Source organism: Schistocerca serialis, chromosome 3 (genome assembly GCF_023864345.2).
Source record: "Schistocerca serialis cubense isolate TAMUIC-IGC-003099 chromosome 3, iqSchSeri2.2, whole genome shotgun sequence".
In the NCBI taxonomy this organism is placed as follows: Eukaryota; Metazoa; Arthropoda; class Insecta; order Orthoptera; family Acrididae; genus Schistocerca; species Schistocerca serialis.
The window spans coordinates 216,244,571-216,271,267 of NC_064640.1; the positions used below are offsets into that span (position 1 = coordinate 216,244,571).

The window sequence follows — 26,697 nt, forward strand, 5'->3', positions numbered from 1 at the left end:
ACCTGATTATCCCTCGGACCCCGGTGGACACGCCGGACGAAATGTACACCTCACCGCTGTAAATTGGCATGCAGCTCATCGTCAAACTGCAAAAGAAGGTCCCTGTGAAATATGATACCCTGGACCATATTTAAGCACTTCTGGGGTGTGATGGTTACAGAAACATCCCCCAGCTTGTCACAAGCGAGCAACTACCATGACTGGGCAGAGGATGCTGTTTTGATCAAGACTGACCCAGATCTCATTTTAGACACGCCCTCCACCTCCACGAACTTGTCCTGTAAATGCTCAACAAAAAACTGAGGCTTCATCATCATGAAAGATTCCCCATCAACTCTCAAACATACAAGGTACCGGGGCAAATAAGATCCACTGCCATCCTTAGCCTGACGTTCCTCCCGTGGTGTGGCCAGAGAGGGGAACGATTTGGGGTCATACGTTTGTGCGTTGAATCGAGCTCATGAACACTTAGAGACTGCTGGCGTTTCATCACCAGCAAGAGATAATGGACTATGCTTAATTGCGTGTCATCTGCCCTGATGCCACCCATCTCAACCAGGGGCCCTTCCCACGGGCGCCTCCCAGACGCAGCAAAGGCCACCGGCAGGAGGGCCGTTGCTCAGAGTCCCGGTGCCCCAGGGGGCACATACGTGTGGAGTTAACGGCACAGGCATCAGCAGAGCGATCCATGTGTGGTCAGGCGGCTACAGCCAACAGGGTACATGGCAGCCCCACCACAACGGACTGGCTACCGTGCTGGATATTAGGTGCAAAGAAGTCCATGGTCATTGTTGACACAGAAAGCAACACTGCATAGTGCATGGTGGAAAACGCACTCAGGAAGGTGTCCTCACCCAAGAGATGGAGAATGGGCGGGACTGCAATGCGACGACGAGAAAGTGGGCTAAAGATCTCAATGCACGATAGACACGATGCACCATGTAAGGTGCCCTTCCCCAACTGGCTCACTCTTCAGGAAAAGTTGGAAGTATGGAGGTCAAACCCTACAGGGGACCATCACATAAAAGTCGAAACATGTGAAACTCCTTTTAGTCGCCTCTTAGGACAGGCAGGAATACCTTGGGCCTATTCTAACCCCCGGACACGCGGGCAGGGGGGGGGTCGTATGTTAGTGGCAAGACACAATCAATGCCTTCTCTGCGCAACAGCAATGGAGATACTATCAAAGGCAGAGCTGCCAAAGCAGAGCTCCTAAGCACAGCCTTCCAAAATGCCTTCGCAATAGAAGACAAAGTAAATATTCCAGAATTAGAATCAAGAACAGCTGCCAACATGAGTAACATATATATAAATATCCTTGGAGTAGTGAAACAACTTAAATCACTTAATAAAAGCAAGTCTTCTGGTCCAGACTGTATACCAATTAGGTTCCCTTCAGAGTATGCTGATACAATATCTCCATACTTAACAATCATATACAACCATTCACTCGACAAAAGATCCATACACAAAGGCTGGAAAGTTGCACAGGTCACACCAATATTAATGGTGGTGGTGGTGGTGGTGGTGGTAGTATTGTGTTCGATTGTTATGAATTACCTCAAAAAAAAAAAGGTCTATTGACACACAGTCAACTTGGATTTAGAAAACATTGTTCTAGTGAAATACAACTAACTCTTTGTTCGCAAGAAGTGTTGAGAGCTATTGGCAAGGGATTTTAGATTGATTCTGTATTTCTGGATTTCCAGAAGGCTTTTGACACTGTACCATACAAGTGGCTTGTAGTGAAATTGTGTGCTTATGGAATATTGTTTCAGTTATGTGACTGGATTCATGATTTCCTGTCAGAGAGGTCACAGTTTGTAATAAATGATGGAAAGTCACTGAGTAAAACAGACGTGATTTCTGGCGTTCATCATGGTAGTTTTATAGATCTTTTGCTGTTCCTTATCTATATAAACAATTTTCAAGATAATCTGAGCAGCCGTCTTAGATTGTTTGCAGATGATGCTGTCGTTTATCAATTAATAAAGCCATCAGAAGATCAACACGAACTGCAAAACGATTTACAAAAGATATCTGTATGGTGTGAAAATTGGCAGCTGACCCTAAATAGTGAAAAGTGTAAGGTCATCCACATGAGAGTGCTAAAAGGAATCCGTTAAACTTCAGTAACATGATAAATCAGTCAAATATAAAGGCCATAAATTCAACTAAATACCTACGAATTACAATTACAAACAACTTAAACTAGAGGGAACACACAGAAGATGTTGTGGGGAAGGCTAACCAAAGACTGTATTTTACTGGCAGGACACTTGAAAATGTAACATATCTACTAAGGAGACTGCCTATACTATGCTTGTTCGTCCTCTTTTAGAATAATGCTGCCCGGTGTGGGATCCTTACCAGATAGGATTGACAGAGTACATCGGATAAGTTCAAAGAAGGGCGGCACTTTTTGTATTATTGTGAAATAGGGGAGAGAGTGTCACTGAAATGATACAGGATTTGGGGTGGACATAATTAAAACAAAGGTGTTTTTCGTTGCCACGGAATCTTCTCACGAAATTCCAACCACCAACTTTCTCCTCCGAATGCAAAAATATTTTGTTGACACTGACCTACAAAGGGAGAAATGATCACCATGAGAAAATAAGGGAAATCTGAGCTCGTACAGAAAGATATAGGTGTTCGTTTTTTCTGCACGCTATATGAGATTGGAATAATGGAGAATTGTGAAGGTGGTTCGACAAACCCTCTGCCAAGCACTTAAATGTGATTTGCAGAGTATCCATGTAGATGTAGATGTATGCATACTGGCTGAAGCTGCATGGCAAACTATCTCGAGTCTAGCATCCTCACACTCCAATGTTCTCATATCACACCTGTCATTAACAACATGTTCGGGACAAAGCCTTTCCAGTTCTCAAAGGCACTATACGAGTCGAACATAGATTTTGTGGTACGGATGTCTCCCCTTACGAAACAAGCACACAAATGTCTTCCACTGACCCTGCCTCTGATGCCTGTTTTGTCAAAATAGAAGATGCGAGTTAAATACCGTAGCTTCCCATCCTTGGGAGAAATCTCACAATTTATTTGATTCACAGCAGCCAGTGTGGTTATTATTATTATTATTATTATTATTTTGTTTGGCCTACAGAGGATCACATAAAATACCTTATGTCTTCTTTATTTTCTCCATTCTTCTTTTACAACAGTTTTTCATTCCTTTTGTATGTTTTTCTCTTCTTTCTTAAGTCCATATTATGTCTGTCTTTTCTTTGTATTCTCCTGGAAGCCCTTGAAACTTTTTACTTTTACTCTGAACTTTTCTCTTTCTCTTATTTCTTCCTCCATTATTCCCATTGTACTCAGGTTTACTTTAACTTCTTTGATCCACATCACACATGTTTCTAAGTTTCTTTCAAAAAAAGTTACAAAACCTTTTTGTTAGTCTTTTTTCATCTAGCCTTTTTAGATGTCCACAGTATGCAGCTCTTCTCTTCTTCATTGTATCTAATATTTGTTCTATTCCTTCAAGAACTTCTTTACTACTTCTTAATTTCAATTTTCCATCATCATATTTTGGTCTCAAGGTTTTCCTGATTTGTTCTTTCCTTCATTCCTATTTCGCTTAATTGTTTGGTTGTATTGAACAAAAGGCATTCTGAAGCATAAAAGCATTCTGATCTAATGAGAGTTTTAGTATCAGAGTTTCGCATTTGTTGTTGTTGTTGTTCTTCCTCTTCCTCTTCTTCTTCTTCTTCTTCTTCTTCTTCTTATTATTATTAAAGCATGACATGAGTAATGCAAGCCAAACTGTAAAATTAATGGTGAACAGATGATACAATAACCGTTATAATACCAACACCCATCAGAAAAGGCAGAGAATAATCTTTTCCCACACTAATACAGCAGCATTGTTGTATATAAAATACCGAAACTATTGTATATTATCAAACAATGGAAATTCAAGGGTGGAATAACAACAATATTACAAAATGGCTAGATTGTTACTCACCCTCTATAGGAGATGCTGAGTCACAGACAAGCACAAAAAAAAGAATGCTATACACTTAAACTTTCGGTCAAATGTACCTTATTCTGAAGTAGGAAACACACACACACACACACACACACACACACACACACACACAACCAATGTCTCAGGCTGCTGTGCCCAGACTTACTGTGAAAAACTCTCAAAAAGGATAGAATTGATGAAGCCTGGAGGAAATGGGTGAAACTTGTGCGAATAGGGTGGGACTGAACTAAAATTGAAGCTAAAACAAAGTCGGAGCAAAGAGAAAAATAAATAAAAAGACCATAATCATGGGATGCAGATCAGTGGGTGGATGTGTGTACATACATTGACACAAGCACAACTCGCGCACACGTGACCACTGTCTCAGGCTACTGCAGCCGGACTGGTCTGAGACAGTGGTCAAAAGTGTGTGTGTGTGTGTGTATTTTCTGCCTCAGAAGAAGGAACTTTTGGCCCAAACCTTAAATGTATAGCAGTCTTTTTGTTGTGCCTGTCTGTAATTCAAAGCCTCCTCTATATGGTGAGTAGCAGCCTGCCCTTTTCATAATAGAGTTGTTATTTTATATTGTATATAAAATACAATAAGTTAAATTGTGGCATACTGAAATGAATATGACATAAGTGTTGCACAGTGGTGCATCCTCTCCAGAGATCAAAAACGGAGTGAGTAGGAGTCTGATGATGAGGTTTGCATACTTTGGGAATCAATGCATCATGGTTATGTCATTCCTATCTTGGCTTCATTCATTCCCACCATAGTTTGCAAGTATAAAGAGCCTGAAACAGTGGCACTGTGATCACTTCCTACTCACAACTTGTTCTCTCTCACTGAAGCATGCATCGGTGTAAGGCAAGTTGTGACTTAGTACAGAAGTCCCGTATTTATTTATTTATTGTTCTGTGGGACCAAATTAAGGAGAAGTCTCCATGGTCATGGAACGGGTCAATACATGGAATTATAACACGATAGTAGAAACAGATAAAATGAAATATAAAAAACATATTCAGGCGATAAGTCTTAAGTTTAAATAAAGAAAATCAACAATGTAACACTGGAATTTGCTTAATTTTTTAGCTCTTCCGGGAGCTCCTCGACAGAATAGAAGGAGTGAGCCACTCTTCAGTTTAGACTTAAAAGAGTTTGAGCTACTGCTAAGATTTTTGAGTTCTTGTGGTAGCTTATTGAAAATGGATGCAGCAGAATACTGCACTCCTTTCTGCACAAGAGTCAAGGAAGTGCATTCCACATGCAGATTTGATTTCTGCCTAGTATTAACTGAGTGAAAGCTTCTAACTCTTCGGAATAGGCTAATATTGCTAACAACAAACAACATTAAAGAAAATATATACTGTGAGGGCAATGTCAGAATTCCCAGACTATTGAATAGGGGTCGACAAGAGGTTCTCGAACTTACACCACATATAGCTCGAACAGCCCGTTTTTGAGCCAAAAATACCCTTTTTGAATCAGAAGAATTACCCCAAAAAATAATACCATACGACATAAGTGTATGAAAATATGCGAAGTAGACTACTTTTCGTGTTGAGCTGTCACTTATTTCAGACACTGTTCTAATGGTAAATAAAGCAGCATTTAGTTTCTGAACAAGATCCCGGACGTGGGCTTTCCACAACAGCTTACTATCTATCCGAATGCCTCGGAACTTGAACTGTTCTGTCTCGCTTATAATATGCCCATTCTGTCTGACCAAAACATCGGTTCTTGTTGAATTGTGAGTTAGAAACTGTAAAAACTGAGTCTTGCTGTGATTTAGCATCAAATTATTTTCCCAAGCCACAAACTTATTTCATGAACTACATTATTTCATACTGTTTCAATATTACACACAAGATCCTTCACTACCAAGCTGGTGTCATCAGCAAACAGAAATATTTTTGAATCACCTGTAATACTAGAAGGCATATCCTTTATATAAATAAGAAACAGCAGTGGCCCCAGCACCGACCCTTGGGGAAAGCCCCACTTAACATTGACCCATTGGAACTGAACATCACTACCACTCTCAATATTGCGGAGAATTACCTTCTATTTTCTGTTCTTAAAGTAAGAGGCGAACCAATTGTAAGCTACTCCCCTTACTCCATAATGGTCCAACTTCTGCAGTAATATTTTGTGGTCAACACAGTCAAAAGCCTTCGTCAAATCAAAGAAAACACCTAGCGTTCGCAACCTTTTATTTAATCCGTCCAAACCTCACAGAGAAAAGAGAATATAACGTTTTCAGTTGTTAAACCATTTCTAAAACCAAACTGTACATTTGACAGCAAATTATGTGAATTTAAATGCTCCAGTAACCTTGTATATACAACCTTCTCGATAACTTTAGCAAACACCGATGGCATAGAAATAGGTCTAAAATTGTCAACATTATCCCTGTCTCCCTTTTTATAAAGTGGCTTCACTACAGAGTACTTTAATCGGTCAGGAAACCGACCACTCCTAAAGGAAAAGTACTGGGCTAACATACATAGAACAATACTTCAGTATTCTGCTAGATACCCCGTCATATCCATGAGAGTTCTTGGTCTTTAGTGATTTAATTATCAACCCAATCTCCCTCTTGTCAGTATCATGGAGGAGCATTTCAGGTAACAGTCTCGGAACACTTTTTTCTAAGAGCACTATGTGATTCCCTGTTGGGACTAGGTTTCTATTTAGTTCAACCTGCTATATTCAGAAAGTGATTATTAAATACTGTACATATACGTTACTTATCAGTAACACGGACATTCCCACTACGCACTGATTCTATATTCTCGACCAGTCTCTGCAGACCAGCCACTTCCTTTACGACTGACCATATGGTTTTAATTTTATCCTGAGACTTAGCTATTCTATCTGCATACCACATACTTTTTGCCTTCCTAATAACATTTTTAAGCACCTTACAATACTGTTTGTAATGGGCTTCTCCATTTAGATTTTGCCTGTTTCTAACATTTTGATATAATTGCCTCTTTGTTCTACAAGATATTCTCCCTCTAGTCAGCCACCCAGCCTGCCTGTTTGTGCTAGTACCCTGTTTTGAACATTCTAACGGAAAGCAACTTTCAAAGAGCACGAGAAAAGTCTTGAGAAAAGCATTATATTTATCATCTACTGTATCAGCACTATAAACATCTTGCCACTCTTGTTCCTTGTTAAGGTTTACAAAGGTCTCTACAGCAACTGGATCAGCTTTCCTAAACAGTTGATAACTATATTTAACATGTGTTGCAGCGCAAAATTCTTTTAGAGTTAAAATTTGTGCATCATGATCTGAAAGGCCATTCACCTTTTTGCTAACAGAATGCCCTTCTAGTAATGAGGAATGAACAAAAATGTTGTCTATGGTTGTTATACTGTTCCCTTGCACTCTCGTTGGAAAGAATACGGTTTGCATAAGATTATATGAATTAAGGAGGTCTACCAGTGTCCTTTTCCTTGCACAGTCACTTATACAAATAATGTTGAAGTCACCACATATAACTAACTTTTTGTATTTCCTATAAAGTGAACCAAGAACCTCCTCTAGCTTTAGCAAAAATGTTGTGAAGTCGGAGTCTGGGGATCTATAAATAACAACAGTTAGAAGTTTAGCTGCATCAAATTTAACCACACCTGCACAACATTCAAACACCTTTTCAGTTCAGTACTTTGAAGCATAAAACCAATCTCATTGTTGTAAAATAGCACTGACAGGGAAAAATGACCAATTGTAAGGATCAGAGAGCCTCTAACCAAGCTGTATTTTGTGAATCTGTGGATGTTGTAAGATGAATATTAAATGAGCAGTGTATACAACTCCAAGTGGGCTCCATTTCAGGAAAAGTGATGTATGGAAAAAGTTTGATGAAGTAGCTTGCCCTTCAGATGAAAAACATTCATAGTTCATCTAATGCAAATGAAATGATTGTATTCTTGTTTATTACACTCCCAGCATGTGGAAGTTTCATGACCTCACATTATAAAAAGAGTGATTAATGTAAAGATAGAAAAAAGATTATTCCAGTTGTCTGAAGCACATAACTGTAATTCAAAGTAAACTTAAGTCTGACTGATTGCAATTCACTATTTCTGTATGTAAAATATTCACTGTTCAAAATTACTTATGACTGACAGCTACCATGTATGTAGTGTGGCAGAAGCTCAGACTTGTAGCCGCAGAAAGCACTCAAAGTTACCCAACCTTAATCCCCACCATCACAACACTTTCTGTTAGCACTGTGCTCAAGTTTCTGGCAGCCTGTCGCACTGTATGATCATTGTACCACATGATTTTGTTTGTTTCCATTTTACTTGTTGCAGGAATTGTTATCTGACTTGTTACCGTTATTTTTTACGTGCTACTGAACAATGTCGGAAGAAAGTTAGTCAAAAGTTATGAGTTAAATGTTCCATGTTGTTCTCTTGGCCAGGTAATTGCTACTGCTGTACAAGGTCAATCAAGAGAAATAGTTTGCTCATTACAAGCCTACTTTGAGATAGAAAAACTTAATGGTTGCTCACTGTGCACCTTTAACAAGGTAATCAATATAACTGCTAAGCTTTGAATATAAACAAAAACACTATTGTGATATTGGCAAGGAATTGTTTGAGAAAGAACAGGAAGCTGGGAAAACATCGAAGCTTGAAACTCCATGGAAAAAATGTTGTAGAGGTAAGCAGATAATCAAGATAAATTCATTTGCTGAGGGTGTGATTCACCGTCAGGTTTATAATTATTATTATATAAAGGAACATCCAGCACTCAACAAGTTATTGCCCGCACTTAAGGAGTTAGCTTTTTTCCAATGCAGTCACATATTGTTATTCACTGTTTTGCACAACCGAGGATTTCCCAATGGACTTTTCTGTGGTCATATGCTGTTGATGGAGAGAGGATTAGCTACACATCAATGCCTATTTTTAAGGCAGATCCTTGGCATGAATATCAAAGTGGTGTGACTTGATGAAATGTGGGTCAATTCTGGTCATGTTCTCAAGCAAGGCTGGGAAGACAAAACAACTAAAGAAACAATGGAAATGTCTTCTGGCTAGGGGGACAACTTATTCTCCTTCATGCAGACACCTTGCAAGAGTTTCCCCCAAAATGTAGCCCATTTTTTAATTGCAAGAAGACAGGATGCTCCTACCCTCCTTACCATTCAGTTGTTATTGACAAGGCAAATACCATGGCAAACTGAGAGGAGGAATTGGCTTCAACATCATGTTGATGTAGGCGATAAAATTACAGAGGTGGAGCTTAAGGGCCTAGTATTCACAACTCTTAATACACAGAATTGACGAGCTGGCAAAAAAAATGCAAGCATACAATAATTACACTACCACCTTACTGCTGTGGCATTTTAACACAAAGTTAATAAAGAACCAAATTAAAGGTTACATTGCCAGGAATAACTATAAACTTGTGAATTTTAAAACTTTTTCTAAGTACTGATTGTTCGACAATAAAAACTTATGGTGAACTGTCAGCAGACTCTGTGCCGAAATATTGTGGCAGCAAGTTGTAGACATAAAGCAGTTTGCCCAAAATTTCACAAAACAATAATAAATTTACTCTTTCGGTAGTTGCAGCTCTCACAAAAGAAACTGTTACGAAGGTCACCTGAGGGGAATACAAGAAAGCTATCAAACATACACAGATCACCACGGAAAGAGAATGACAGAATGAAGTTGTTTTAGAAAATTCAGTTGAGAAGATGATTATTTCAGTAAATAACAACAGTGACACTGATACTTCAAGCATCTGTCATAGCAAAGTATTATAGCTAAGTAGTAGCAGCAGCTTACTGGTATATTTCTTAAATTCCATGGGTGTTTTCCTTTTTATGAGGTTAATCTCACATTTCTGTAACTGTAAAGTGTTGAGTCAAGCAGTTTGTAGCACAATTGTCATTTCTTCTGAACAGCCAGCTACACAGCTCATTAAAGTGTGAGCTTCCATTGGCAACACGTCAGCAGGGTAGCAATTAGCATAATTAGGTATCTGTGTGTGCTTCTACAGTTTACATCTTAAATTGGTTGTGCTGTGAGAGGTAGGCTGTGTAATACTGTGTGCAGGCACAGGACAAGCTCAGTGCAACCTGCAAACAACTAAAGGCACTTCTGGTTATCATTAACCACCTTCAGGCTGCAGCATCAGGTTGTAGCAGTGGCGGAGAATCTGGCATGTTGCATGGGACACCTCGGGTGTTGTTCCTTTTGCCCACCCACTCTGCTGCCGAGGCATCTTCCAGTGCACCCAATGTGGTGGGGGTCTGCCCTCACCACAAGGTGAATGGCATGCAGTGACATATTTGTGCCACTCAAGGGAGAAGGCCACTGTGGAGGCTGGTCAGCTGGCCTTGCCCATTCACCTTGCGGGTGGACAGACAGCCACTCCTTCAGCAGGGTCAAGCAAGCACACATGAGGGGGGAAGAGGGGGTGGGGATTGCTAGTTACTGGGAGCTCCAACGTTAGTTGAGTTCTGGAGCCTCTTAGGGAAATAGCATTTAGATACGGTAAGAAAGACAATGAGCACTCTGTACATCTGCTTGGGAAGGGGGGGGGGGGGGGGGGGGGGGAGGCTCATCCGATATGTGGAGACGGCCTTGCCTGTGGATATCAAGCATACAGGGTGAAGTGCCACCCTCATTTCATGCAGATGGCTTGCACAAGTGATGAAAGCCTAATGTGTGGGCTGCATGCAGAGCTTGCAGTGTACAGCATTTCTCCAACAGTTAACCAGGTTCCTTGGGTTTGGAGCAAGTGGAGGGTCTCAGCCAAAGGCTTCATCAACTCTGTGATGGTTTTGGCTGCAGATTTCTGAACCTGAGTTATCAGGTGGAGAACTGTAGGACTCACCCTGATACATCAGGGGTGCACCGCACAAATGAACCAGCTACTCGGGTAGCGGAGTACTTGTTGAGTGTATATGGTACTCTGATAAACACTCACCAGTTGACGCACCAATAGTGAAGTCAGACTGTCAAAATTTTATCAGTAAATTGTCAAAGTATTCACAACAACCCCCCCATGAACCATGGACCTTGCTGTTGGTGGGAAGGCTTGCGTGCTTCAGCGATACAGATAGCCGTATCGTAGGTGCAACCACAACAGAGGGGTATCTGTTGAGAGCCAGACAAATGTGTGGTTCCTGCAGGGGCAACAGTCTGGATGACTGACTGATCTGGCCTTGTAACACTAACCAAAACTGCCTTGCTGTTGTGGTACTGCGAACGGCTGAAAGCAAGGGGAAACTACAGCCATAACTTTTCCCGAGGGCATGCACCTTTACTGTATGGTTAAATGATGATGGCGTCCTCTTTGGTAAAATATTTTGGAGGTAAAATAGTCCCCCAATCGGATCTCTGGGCGGGGACTACTCAAGAGGATGTCATTATCAGGAAAAAGAAAACAGGCGTTCTACAGATCGGAGCGTGGAATGTCAGATCCCTTAATCAGGCAGATAGGTTAGAAAATTTAAAAAGGGAAATGGATAGGTTAAAGTTAGATATAGTGGGAATTAGTTCGGTGGCAAGAGGAACAAGGCCTTTGGTAGGTGAATACAGGGTTATAAATACAAAATCAAATATGGGTACTGCAGGAGTAGGTTTAACAATGAATAAAAAAATAGAAGTACGGGTAAGCTACTACAAGCAGCATAGTGAACGCATTCTTGTGGCCGAGATAGACACAAGGCCCATGCCTACTACAGTGGTACAAGTTTATATGCCAACTAGCTCTACAGATGATGAAGAAATTGATGAAATATATGACGAGATAAAAGAAATTCTCCAGATAGCGAAGGGACTGGAATTCGATAGTAGGAAAAGGGAGAGTTGATAGAGGAAGACGCCTGGTAGAATTTTGCACAGAGCATAACTTAATCATAGCTAACACTTGGTTCAAGAATCATAAAAGAAGGTTGTATACATGGAAGAACCCTGGAGATACTAGAAGTTATCAGATAGATTATATAATGGTAAGACAGAGATTTAGGAACCAGGTTTTAAATTGTAAGACATTTCCAGGGACAGATGTGGACTCTGACCACAATCTATTTGTTATGAACTGTAGATTAAAACTGAAGAAACTGAAAAAAGGTGGGAATTTAAGGAGATGGGACCTGGATAAACTGAAAGAACCAGAGGTTGTACAGAGTTTCAGGGAGAGCATAAGGGAACAATTGACAGGAATGGGAGAAAGAAATACAGTAGAAGAAGAATGGGTAGCTTTGAGGGACGAAGTAGTGAAGGCAGCAGAGGATAAAGTAGGTAAAAACACGAGGGCTACTAGAAATCCTTGGGTAGCAGAAGAAATATTGAATTTAATTAATGAAAGGAGAAAATATAAAAATGCAGTAAATGAAGCAGGCAAACAGGAATACAAACGTCTCAAAAATGAGATCGACAGGAAGTGCAAAATGGCTAAGCAGGGATGGCTGGAGGACAAATATAAGGATGTAGAGGCTTATCTCACTAGGGGTAAGATAGACACTGCCTACAGGGAAATTAAAGAGACCTTTGGAGAAAAGAGAACCACTTGTATGAATATCAAGAGTCAGATGGAAACCCAGTTCTAAGCAAAGAAGGGAAAGCAGAAAGGTGGAAGGAGTATACAGAGGGTCTATACAAGGGTGATGTACTTGAGGACAATATTATGCAAACGGAAGAGGATGTGGATGAAGATGAAATGGGAGATATGATACTGCATGAAGAGTTTGACAGAGCACTGAAAGACCTGAGTCAAAACAAGGCCCCGGGAGTAGACAACATTCCATTAGAATTACTGACAGCCTTGGGAGAGCCAGTCCTGACAAACCTCTACCATCTGGTGAGCAAGATGTATGAAACAGGCGAAATACCGGCAGACTTCAAGAAGAATATAATAATTCAAATCCAAAAGAAAGCAGGTGTTGACAGATGTGAAAATTATCGAACTATCAGCTTAATAAGTCACAGCTGCAAAATACTAACGCAAATTTTTTACAGACAAATGGAAAAACTGGTCGAAGCCGACCTCAGGGAAGATCAGTTTGGATTCCATAGAAATATTGGAACATGTGAGGCAATACTGACCCTACGACTTATCTTAGAAGAAAGATTAAGGAAAGGCAAACCTACGTTTCTAGCATTTGTCAACTTGGAGAAAGCTTTTGACAATGTTGACTGGAATACTCTCTTTCAAATTCTGAAGGTGGCAGGGGTAAAATACAGGGAGCGAAAGGCTTTTTACAATTTGTACAGAAACCAGATGGCAGTTATATGACTCAAGGGACATGAAAGGGAAGCAGTGGTTGGGAAGGGAGTGAGACAGGGTTGTAGCCTCTTCACGATATTATTCAATCTGTATGTTGAGCAAGCAGTGAAGGAAACAAAAGAAAAATTCAGAGTAGGAATTAAAATCTATGGAGAAGAAATAAAAACTTTGAGGTTCGCCGATGACATTGTAATTCTGTCAGAGACATCAAAGGACTTGGAAGAGCAGTTGAACGGAATGGACAGTGTCTTGAAAGGAGGATGTAAGCTGAACATCAACAAAAGCAAAATGAGGATAAAGGAATGTAGTCGAATTAAGTCAGGTGATGCTTGGGGAATTGGATTAGGAAATGAGGCACATAATGTAGTAACGGAGTTTTGCTATTTGGAGAGCAAAATAACTGATGATGGTCGAAGTAGAGAGGATATAAAATATAGACTGGCAATGGCAAGGAAAGCATTTCTGAAGAAGAGAAATTTGTTATCATCGAGTATAGATTTAAGTGTCAGGAAGTCGTTTCTGAAAGTATTTGTATGGAGTGTAGCCATGTAGGGAAGTGAAACATGGACAATAAATAGTTTAGACACGAACAGAATAGTAGCTTTCGAAATGTGATGCTAAAGAAGAATGCTGAAGATTAGATGGGTAGATCACATAACTAACGAGGAGGTATTGAATAGAATTGGGGAGAAGAGGAGTTTGTGGTACAACTTGACTAGAAGAAGGGATCGGTTGGTAGGACATGTTCTGAGGCATCAAGGGATGACCAGTTTAGTATTGGATGGCAGCGTGGAGGGTAAAAATCATAGAGGGAGACCAAGAGATGAATACACTAAGCAGATTCAGAAAGATGTAGGTTGCAGTAGGTACTGGGAGATGAAGAAGCTTGCACAGGATAGAGCAGCATGGACAGCTGCATCAAACCAGTCACAAGACTGAAGACCACAACGACAACAACAACAACAACAACATTCACAACAATGTCCCTAACTTTACTGCCCTTCAGGAAATTTCTCATGCTCAAATAGATTAGATTAGATTAATATTAGTTCCATGGATCATGAATACGATATTTCGTAATGATGTGGAATGAGTCACATTTTCCAATACATGACATAATTAAGTTAATTTAACAACATAATTAAGTTAATATAACAACTTTTTTATTTTTTGTTTTTTTTAATTTTTTTATAATTTTTTGTTTTTTTTCTTTTTTTCTTAATTTATATCTAAAAATTCCTCTATGGAGTAGAAGGAGTTGTCATTCAGAAATTGTTTTAATTTCTTCTTAAATACTTGTTGGTTATCTGTCAGACTTTTGATACTATTTGGTAAGTGACCAAAGACTTTAGTGGCAGTACAATTCACCCCTTTCTGTGCCAAAGTTAGATTTAATCTTGAATAGTGAAGATCATCCTTTCTCCTAGTATTGTAGTTATGCACACTGCTATTACTTTTGAATTGGGTTTGGTTGTTAATAACAAATTTCATAAGAGAGTATATATACTGAGAAGCTGCTGTGAATATCCCTAGATCCTTAAATAAATGTCTGCAGGATGATCTTGGGTGGACTCCAGCTATTATTCTGATTACACACTTTTGTGCAATAAATACTTTATTCCTTAGTGATGAATTGCCCCAAAATACGATGCCATATGCAAGCAATGAGTGAAAATAGGCGTAGTAAGCTAATTTACTAATATGTTTATCACCAAAATTTGCAATGACCCATATTGCATAAGTAGCTGAACTCAAACGTTTCAGCAGATCATCAATGTTTTTCTTCCAATTTAATCTCTCATCAATGGACACACCTAAAATTTTTGAATATTCTACCTTAGCTATACGCTTCTGATTAAGGTCTATATTTATTAATGGCGTCACACCATTTACTGTACGGAACTGTATGTACTGTGTCTTATCAAAATTCAGTGAGAGTCCGTTTACAAGGAACCACTTAGTAATTTTCTGAAAGACATTATTGACAATTTCATCAGTTAATTCTTGTTTGTCAGGTGTGATTACTGTACTTGTATCATCATCAAAGAGAACTAACTTTGCCTCTTCATGAATATAGAATGGCAAGTCATTAATATATATTAAGAACAACAAAGGACCCAAGACCGACCTTTGTGGAACCCCATTCTTGATAGTTCCCCAGTTTGAAGAATGTGCTGATCTTTGCATATTATGAGAACTGCTTATTTCAACTTTCTGCACTCTTTCAGTTAGGTACAAATTAAACCATTTGTGCACTGTCCCACTCATGCCACAATACTTGAGCTTGTGTAGCAGAATTTCATGATTTACACAATCAAAAGCCTTTGAGAGGTCACAAAAAATCCCAATGGGTGGTGTTCAGTTATTCAGATCATTCAAAATTTGATTGGTGAAAGCATATATGGCATTTTCTGTTGAAAAACCTTTCTGGAAAGAAAACTGACATTTTGTCAGTGCTTCATTTTTACAGGTATGTGAAGCTACTCTTGAATACATTACTTTCTCAAAAATTTTGGATAAAGCTGTTAGAAGGGAGATTGGACAGTAATTGTTGACATCAGATCTATCCCCTTTTTTTACGCAAAGGTATAACAATAGCATATTTCAGCCTATCAGGGAAAATGCCCTGTTCCAGAGAGCTATTACACAGGTGGCTGAGAGTCTTACTTATCTGTTGAGGACAAGCTTTTAGTATTTTGCTGGAAATGCCATCAAATCCATGTGAATTTTTGGTTTTAAGCAAGTTTATTATTTTCCTAATTTCAGGGGGAGAAGTGGGTGAGATTTCAATTGTATCAAATTGCATAGGAATGGCCTCTTCCATTAACCGCCTAGCATCTTCTAATAAACACCTGGATCCTACTATATCCACAACATTTAGAAAATGATTATTAAAAATATTTTCAACTTCTGACTTTTTGTTCGTAAAGTTTTCATTCAATTTGATGGTAATACTGTCTTCCTGTGCTCTTGGTTGACCTGTTTCTCTTTTAATAATATTCCAAATTGTTTAAATTTTATTATCAGAGTTGCTGATTTCAGACATGATACACATACTTCTGGATTTTTTAATAACTTTTCTTAATATAGCACAGTAGTTTTTATAATGTTTGATAGTTTCTGGGTCACTACTCTTTCTTGCTGTCAGATACATTTCCCTTTTCCGGTTACAAGATATTTTTATACCCTTAGTAAGCCATGGTTTGTTACATGGTTTCTTACGAGTACATTTAACTATTTTCTTGGGGAAGCAGTTTTCAAATGCATTTACAAAAGTGTCATGAAATAAATTATATTTTAAATTGGCATCAGGTTCACGGTACACCTCATCCCAGTCTAACTGCTGTAGGCTTCACCTGAAATTTGCAATTGTTAAATCGTTGACTGAACGTACTACTTTGGAGGACTGTTTAGTACTGCTGAATGGAGCTATGTCATATATTGTAACTAGCTGTGCACCATGATCAGAAAGACCATTCTCAACAGGCTGAGCATTTATCTGGTTAAACTTATCCTGGTCTATAAAGAAGTTATCTATCAGTGACCTGCTATGCTTTACCACCAGAGTAGGAAAATCAATAACGGGTGTCAAATTGAAAGAACCGAGTAATACTTCAAGGTCATTTTTCTTATTACCCTCTTTCAGAGAATCTACATTGAAGTCCCCACAAATAATAATTTGCTTCGCCCTGTCTGACAGATAGCACAACAAGGAGTCCAAATTTTTCAGAAATAGATGAAAATTTCCCGATGGGACCTATATACAGTTACAATTATAAATGTGCCTTCATTTAATTTAAGCTCACAGGCACATGCTTCTATATGTTTCTCTACACAAAACTTTTTTGTTTCTACACTTTTTGCACAATGATAACTTTTGACATACATGGCAACTCCTCCTTTCTCCATATTTTCTCTAATTACATGTGCAGAGAGCTTATATCCACTTACATTTACCTTATCCATATCAGTAACAATGTGATGCTCAGACAGGCATAGTATATCTATTTCATCCTCAGCTTCTAAATCTTCTAAGCAAACCAGAAGCTCATCTATTTTATTCTTTAAACTCCCAATATTTTGATGAAATATACTTACATTATTTTTAATTATACTTTTATGAGAACCTTTCCTTATTCTAACATTTGCATTACTCTCCTGTCTGAGTTTCTCATTGTGCTTAGGCCTAGTTCCTATACCAGTGATCACATGGTGTTCAGAGAGGCAGATTATGTCAACTGGGTTGGGTGACTTTAATTCATCAATGCAATTACCTAGGACTGTGATACAACTTGGTGGAGATAAAATTTCTGGTGATTGGTGAAAATTTATAATTGACAGCTGTGATTGGTGATCCAATGTGCTAGAATTGTACTGTTTAATTTCTTTCCTAAACTGAAGGTTTGTTTCAATCCTGACCTCTCGCAGAACTTGACATCTTTCTGTCTTACCTATCCTATAAAAGGTGCTGCTCCAACACCCGTAACCACTGGTAGTTTACCATTCATGGCAGTGCCTCCCCCCCCCCTCCCCCTTAAATTTCCTGCTATTACCCCAGCCAGTTTACCCTTCCCTTTCCTGTTGAGATGTAGGCCCAACAGGAACCACACCAATATGAGTCCCCGCACCCGACCCAAGCAGCCGTTCCAACTCCAAATTAACTCTCCCAACAGAAGAGTTCATATGAGGCCGGTCATGGCGTCTCAGGACAGATACAAATTCAACATTGGTGTGTCTCGATGCTGACGCAATCTTTACCAGGTCACACTCTATACTGTACCCAGGATCTCCGTCGATACTGTTCCACAATAACCACGGTGTCTTCCCTGGTAAATCCTTTACAGAGTGAACCTAAATCCTCTGTCACCTGATCCAGACTAGCACTTGGTTTGAAAAAATTTGTTACCTGGTATTCTGGTCCTAATTCCCCCTGCAGAAGTTGGCCTACACCTCAGTCAATACCGCAGTTCGATCATGTCCGCATGGTTACTTTGTGCCAGGAAGGGCTCTCAACAAGGGAAGTGTCCAGGTGTATCAGAGTGAACCGAAGTGATGATGTCTGGACATGGAGGAGATACAAAGAGACAGAAACTGTCGATGACATGCCTCGCTCAGGCCGCCCACGGCTACTACTGCAGTGGATGACCGCTACCTACGGATTATGGCTCGGAGGAACACTGACAGCAACGCCACCACTTTGAATAATGCTTTTCGTGCAGCCACAGGACATCGTGTTACGACTCAAACTGAACGAAATAGGATGCATAATGTGCAACTTCACTCCCGACGTCCATGGTGACATCCATCTTTGCAACCACGACACCATGCAGCGCGGTACAGATGGGCCCAACAACATTCCGAATGAACCAATCAGGATTGGCATCACGTTCTCTTCACCACTGAGCCTCACATATGCCTTCAACCGGACAATCGTCGGAGACGTGTTTGGAGGCAACCTGGTCAGCCTGAATGCCTTTGACACACTGTCCAGCAAGTGCAGCAAGGTGGAGGGAGGTTCCTTGCTGTTTTGGGGTGGCATTATGTGGGGCTGACGTACGCCGCTGATGGTCATGGAAGGCGCTGTAATGGCTGTACGATGTGTGTATGCCATCCTCTGATCGATACTGTAACCATATTGGAAGCATATTGGCGAGGCATTCGTCTTCATGGACGACAATTTGCACCCCCATTGTGCACATCTTGTGAATGACTTCCTTCAGGATAATGACATCGCTCGACTAGAGTGGCCGGCACGTTCTCCAGACATGAACCCTATCGAACATGCCTGGGATAGATTGCAAAGGGCTGTTTATGGACAACATGACCTACCAACCACTCTGAGGGATCTACGCCGAATCAGCATTGAGGAGTGGGACAATCTGTACCAACAGTGCCTTGATGAACTTGTGTATAGTATGCCACAATGAATACAGGCATGCATCAATGCAAGAGGACGTGCTACTGGGTATTAGAGGTACCAGTGTGTACAAAATGTGGACCACCACCTCTGAAGGTCTCCTGTATGGCGGTACAGCATTCTATGTGTGGTTTTCATAAGCAATAAAAAGGGCGGAAATGATGTTTACGTTTATATCTATTCCAGTTTTCTGTACAGGTTCCAGAACTCTCAGAACCAATATGATGCAAAACTTTTTTTGATGTGTGTATATCAAAAAGGCACATTAGATGCCATTGGACGAGGAGTATTGACAAAAATATTCTCTCTATTGAGGCCGAATTTGAGTGTGACAGTGAAGTTATCTGGATGTGTATAACAGGCATATGTAAAGTCAATTTAATTGTTGGATGTTTTTACTGGCCATCAGATTCTACTATAACAGGCTTATGAGAAATCAAGTTAATTGTTGGACTTCTTTTACTGGCTATTGTCAGATTCTGCTGTGACAATTTTAGAGTCATTCAAGGAAAGTCTATGGTCAGTAGTGTGGAAACGTCCAGATTATGCAATATCAGCTGGAGGTGACTTTAGCCTACCAAGTATAGGCTGGGACACCCATAGATTCATTGCAGGGGGTACAGACAGACAGTCTTGAGAAGTACTTTTGAACATGTTCGACAGCCCACACACAATGGAAATATACACTAGACCTTGTAGCTACTAACAGACCTGACCATACTGACACTGTCCAGTATAGAGACAGGGATTAGTGATCACGGTATCTTAGTGACAATGGTTACTAAATTTCATAAATCAATCAAAAAGGCTAAGAGTATTTTTGCTGGAAAGAACAGTAAACAGCTGATAGCATCCCAGTTAGACAATGAACTGCAATCATTTAGTTCCATTATAATGGGCATGATGAGTTATGGGCAAAGTTTAAAAAGACTGTAAATAGTGCTCTGCAGACATATGTGCCTAATAAGTGGATTAAGGACGGAAGAGACCCACTGTGGTTTAATAACGATATTCTTAAAATGCTGAGGATGCAAAGGGTGTTGCACTGTTGGTTCACAAGGGAACATGTAGATAACAACAGGCAAAACTAGATTTGTGCATCTGTAAAAAGATCAATGTGGAAAGCATACAACCACTTCCACCATCACACCTTGGCAAAAGAGCATGCCAAGAACCCAAGAAAATTCTGTCTTACTTACCATTGCTAAGTGAGTGAAAGACTCGTTGACCACTCTCGTGAGGCAGTAGGAACATCAAAAGGAAAGCCAAAGTTTTAAGTTTTGCATTTAAGAAACTTTTCCCACAGGAAAATCGTACAAACATATTGTTGCTTGACCATCACACAGACTCCTTTATGGAGAACATAGCAATAAGTATCCCTAGCTTAGAGACCCAACTGAAGGAGTTGAAAATAAATAAGTTGCCAAGTCCGAATGGCATCCCAATTCAGTTTCACAAAGAGTATTCTCCGACAATGTCCCCTCACTTAGTTCCCATTTATTGCAAATCTCTCGCATAGCACGGAGTCTCAAGCATCTGGCAAAAAGGAAATTGACTCCTCTATATAAAGCAGATAAAAGAACAAGCCCTCAAAATCACAAACCACTATCTGTAACATCAGTTTGCTGCAGAGTTCTTGAACATATTATCAGATCGAATATAATAATTTTCTTTAAGACAGAAAAGTTTCTGTCCACAAATCAGCAGTTTTAGAAAGCACTGCTTGTGTGATACTCAACTTGCCCTTTTCTCATATGAAATCCTGCATATTATGGATGAAGGGCAACAGGCAGATTCCACATTCCTCGATTTTCAGAAAGCATTTCATACCGTACCCAACTGCAGATTGTTAATGAAGGTATGACCATACAGAATTGCCTCCCAAATATGTGAGTGTCTTGAAGACTTCTGGCATAATAGAACAGAACATGTCGTTCTTGACAGGTAGTATTCATCAGAGACAAGGGTATTGTTGAGAGTGCCCCTGGGAAGTGTGATAGGATCACTGTTATTCTCCATATACGCAAATGGTCTGACAGACAGGGTGAGCAGCAATCTGCGGCTGTTTGCTGATGATGCTGTGGTGTATAAGAATATGTCATCATTGAGTAACTGGAGAAGACTAGATGACTTTAACAAAATTTCTAGTTGGTGTGATAAATGATAGCTAGTTCTAAATGTAGAAAAGTGGAAGTTAATGCTCATGAGCAGGAAAAACAATCCTGTAATGTCTGAATACAGCAGTGTGGTGCTTGACAAAGTCACACTGATCAAATATCTAGGTGTATCACTGCAAAGTGATATGAAATGGAATGTGCATGTAAGGATTGTTGTAGTAGGGAAAGCAAACGGTTATTGGGAGAATTTTAGAAAAGTGTGATTCACCTGTAAAAGAGGCCACATATATGACATAGGTAAACCATTCTTGAGAACTGCTCATGTGTTTGGGATCACCACTATGTCAGATTTATAGGATGACATGGAATCCACTCAGAGATGAGATGCTATGTTTGTTACCAGTAGGTTCTAACAACGTAGAAGTGTTACGGAGATGCTTTGTGAAATCACATGGAAATCCCTGGAGGGAAAGTGACACTTGTTTTGAAGAACACTACTGAGAAAATTCAGAGAACCAGCATTTGAAGCTGTCTGCAGAAAAATTCTACTGCTGTCAGCATACATTTCTCACTAAGACCATGAAGATAAGAGAAATTATACTCATACAAGGGCAAATAGACAGTCATTTTTCCCTCACTCTATTTGGAGTGGAACAGGAGAGGAAATCATTAGTAATAGTACAAGGTACCCTCCACCATCAACCATACGGTGGCTTGCAGCATATATATGTAGATGTAGACGTTGAGTGATGTCAGCAGATTGTTTAGTTATCATGACAAAAATGAAACAGAACCTTATTCAGCTTCATGTCTGGAGTGCACACTTTATAATGGTAAGTAGCATCATAATAAAATTACTTTTTTTAAAAAAAGTTTTAACATTTTAGTACGAAGGCCTTATCAGCAATTAACTACAACTGAAGTTCATCTCAGGAATTCAGTCTACATCATACACTACTGTTTACAATACAATTGCTGCAATAGTGATGTACTGTTTTTTGTATTGCTTTTGTTCTAACTCCCAATACCAGTTGGCGTATTTAAGATTTCTTTCCTCGCTACGATAAACAAACAATCCTATTTTTGTTATGTTAGAAATAAGTAGGCAGATCGGAAGACCTAATAACAGGTTAATTATAAACCTAATGTTCTGTTTTTCATAATTAACCCATAATGGTGATCACTTAGTACTTGATATGTAAGCAGACCATTGTGTGTCATATTTAACTGAATTTATCTCATGTCAGAAAACTCAGACAGAGTTCTAATTTGGAGTAGATGAAAATGTATTTTAAGATTTCATTTGTGTAATGTATTTAGGGGGGCCTACCTGACTTCAATAAAAAAAAATTACCTTATATCAAAAATTAAGTAATGTTATTACAAAATGCATTTTCGTAAACTATCCATACACTGTCTTAATAATTTGTTGCTACAAATAAAACTACAATGAAAACACAGTGCAGCTGTTCCAGAGCACATTGTTGCCAGTTCCATACTTATACACTGAAGAGTTCTCCTCTTTCATCGAGTTGAATGAAATGTAAAATTACAACTATATCCCATTATTCATCTGGAAGTTTTATCACTTCACATTATAAAGAGTAACTATTATAAAGCTAGAAAAATAACATTATTTTAGTTTTTTTGAGCACAGGACTGTAATTCAAAGGATACTGCAGCCTGCCTGATTAAAATTCAATGGAACAACTAAAGGGTGACAGTTATTGAACTATATGAAAAAAACATAAACTAATTACAAACTACGGTGTGCACACACTTCATTCAACATGAACACATCACTACGGATATTCCGATTTAGGATATGACATGTTTGATATGCCTGCCATCATTGGTGATGATGTGGCGCAGACGAATAGCGAAATTCTGCATGACCTGCTGAAGTGTCGGGACATCAATGCTGTCGATGACCTCCTGAATGCCTGTTTTCAGCTCAGCAATGGTTCTGGGGTTATTGCTGTAGCCTTGTATTTAATGTAGCCCCACAAAAAGTAGTCATTTGTGTTCAAATCTGGAGAACATGGCGGCCAGTCGAGACCCATGCCAGTGGCCTCTGGGTACCCCAGAGCCAGAATTCGGTCCCAAAGTGCTCCTTCAGGACATCAAATACTCTCCTGCTTCGATGGGGTCAAGCTCCATCTTGCATGAACAACAACTTGTCGAAGCCAGGGTCACTTTGGTTAATGGGGGTGAAATCATCTTCCAAAACCTTCATGTACTGTTCAGTAATCACCATGCTATCCAGGAATATTGCATCAATTACTCTGTGACTGGACATTCCACACCACACAGTCACCCATTGAAGGTGAAGAGACTTCTAGATTGCAAAATGTGTTTTCTCCATCCCCAAATGCACAAATTTTGCTTACTGACAAATCCATCCAAATGAAAGTGGGCTTCGCCGCTACACCAAACCATAGAGCACATACTAATTCCCATCATGCTCCGTGGCCAAACATGCAGTTTGAATGTCCTAATGCAAACCGTTCAGAAGTTACGATGATTTTATTTCATGTAGTTCAGTAACTGTAACCCTATATGTTTGTATGTAACATATTCACTACTGACCTTACTGTTTACTTATCTAGTGTACTTTAACAATACTCTGATGGTATATATGAGGCTTCTCTCAACTTAGGAGTTCAAAATTTTTAACATTAATTGAGACAGTTAAAACAGAAAAGGCTGTAACAATTTCCCTCTTACTGTGGTGATTTACTTACTCTGATATAATCCGGGCACCAATTTGTAAACCAAATGCTGTAAAGTAGCATCTGAGCGAATATTTTGAAGAGGTCGTGTTTTATGAACCTGAACATCACATATTGGGCAATATTTATTTGCTTCCAGGTAACGGACAATGCAAGACTTGCAAACTGAAAGTAATAAAACACACAAATTAAGTTATAAATAGCAAAAACCTTAATTTTTTTTAAATAATTAGAATGAATCTCAGATTAATGAAGCATGTAATTGTATAAGTAAAAATGTTAAACATGTTTACTGTATAACTTGGACCGATGACCTATGAAGTTTGGTCCCTTTAATCTTCAAACCAACCAACCAACTGAATAACTTTTTACAGATAAGCTGGAATTCAAAAAAATGTTTTTTCTGAAACTGAAGATACTTTACAAATATTTATCCTTTGTTAAAACTTACTGCAAATTATTGCTAACAGACAGAACCTACACTACATGTGAATGCAGGATAGCTCAGTGAACTGCACTGACAAAAATCAAGTTGATTATTATCTGTGAGGATATTACTCAGCTGACTTCTCAAGAAGAATTCATATGAATATACACGAGACAACACAGTCACATCTTATGCACGATGCAGATGTGTGTGAGCCTCCCCTCTGCCCCTATCTCTCATTCCAGCCGACACATGAGGTGCAGTATCAATACAATATAATCAGCCACAACCATGTAGCTATGCCAGTATATTCTGTGGTTAGCTATGAAGAAGGACATTGTCCAAAAGCTTAGTTATGTTTTCAAACTTATACATGGCAAGTCACTGAACTTGAAGCATGAAAATATTATTAGAACAATCCACCCCCTCCCCTAGAAAATAGCACAGACCAAATTAACATTAATACAGGGTAATACAATATGGCACTATTCACTTTCTGCCAGGTAGCACTCTTAGTGAAACATTCAGGACACTACATTTTTTGAAAATGATAAGCCACATTTTTAAAAAATTATTCATGTTCTGTAAGAAAAGAAGTGAAAGTTGTACTGACTATATTTTATTTTTAAATTCTTTTTCTTTCTTGAAATAAGGTCCAAAACCAACGTCATAAGCAGAATTGTACATACAGAATTTAAGAGGAAAGTTAGACTGCTTGAACCAGCTCACAGTACACAATGGGAAATTGTTGTGTTTATGTGAGCATTCATACTGAACAGAGAGTTAGTTTTGCTGAGTTTGTACTTAGCTTTGTTCAACAGTGTCACCTGATAGATAGACTTTCTTATCCTCCTGTTGTAAATATCTAAATGCAAAGAGCATTGGTCTGTGTTTATCTTCTGTCTGTGTTGTAGAACAACATCATATGGCAGACTTACATCAGTCTTTTCTGCTGTTTTATGGTATTCAAGTCATGATTAATTTATGGTGAACCTGGGAGACCACAAATGCTGTCATGACCAGAGGAAATGTGTGTTGTAAAAAGAGCATGTAGATGAATTAAAATGGGGAGAAAATGCAGTGATAGATGCTACTGCTGTAAACAATCACAAAAGTTCTCGAAATATTGCTTGTGACTCTGAAATATCACAGACTAAAGTTCTTAGGACATCACAGCCGGTTTGCGAAAAATAGAAATAAATCCAGAATTTTTCCCCATGCAATGTTATGAGATGATGAATTTTCATGAATCATGATGAAAATAGACATAACAATGCCTTACTGCAGCTCAATAAACCAACATGGACTGGATGAAGCAGATCATAAACCCACATGGACTGGATGAAGTAGATCACCAGTGTCCTTGGTCAATTAAAATTTGATGTGTAAACTTGTTGGTCTTTATTTTATTGCTATATGATCTTCAATTATGTGGTTCCAGCTTGATAGTTGGCCATCACATTACTTAGGCAAAGTGCAGGAGATTTTTGATAGAAATTGCAGCAGTTGCTGGACTGGAAGTTGCTGTATAATAAATTGGTCTTCTAGACCATCCAATCTTACACCTCCAAACTTCTTTCTCTGTGGTGTCTTAAAAAAGCAAATGTAACAAGGAATGCCTACAAATCATACAAATACGACTGAACATATTATAAATGACTACAAAGACACTGACAACAAAATATTGTTTTGTCGATAACCCTTTACAATACAGATAAATAAATGTATTGAGACTGAAGGTCATCTCTTTATGCATTTGTTGGAGAAACATCTTTCTTGACAACTATTAAATGTCTTGTGAGTACAATGGTAAAAAATAGAGTTGTCCTCTGTTTATCACTAAAACTAGAAACATCCAGTAGAAAGTGGGAAATAAAAGAACAAATTGACACCAGACTGGTAAAAATGTACTTAACAACATGATTAGCTTTCTGTTAGGACATGAGGAAGGGCATATTCTATGGTTCAACTGTTGCATTGACAAACTGTGCTCATCAAACTTCACTTTCATTCATCCTACTGTCACTGAAACTACTGTCTTACTCAACAATGAAGTTGAAGTGGATTTAGACAAGATAAAAAAGGTCCACCTAAATCTTATTGCAGACTGCCTTATTGAATACATACTATACACACTTATTAAATGTTAACCATTACACCTACATCAATGTGCAGTAGTTTGACTGCAGTAGACTGTAATGGATCACCCAGGCCAATCTGCAATGCTGCCAGTACTAGAATGAAGCA

At 39.1% G+C, this 26,697-nt stretch overlaps 1 protein-coding gene across 1 annotated transcript in view; it reads right to left on the bottom strand.

Moving 5' to 3' along the window:
- The window catches only part of LOC126469942 (uncharacterized), an 86,504-nt gene that overhangs the window by 43,934 nt on the left and 15,873 nt on the right, over window positions 1–26,697 (bottom strand). Inside the window, exon 3 of the mRNA XM_050097347.1 lies at window positions 24,036–24,188. Coding sequence (XP_049953304.1) covers window positions 24,036–24,188 — 153 coding nt within the window. The remainder of the gene's footprint in view (window positions 1–24,035; window positions 24,189–26,697) is intronic.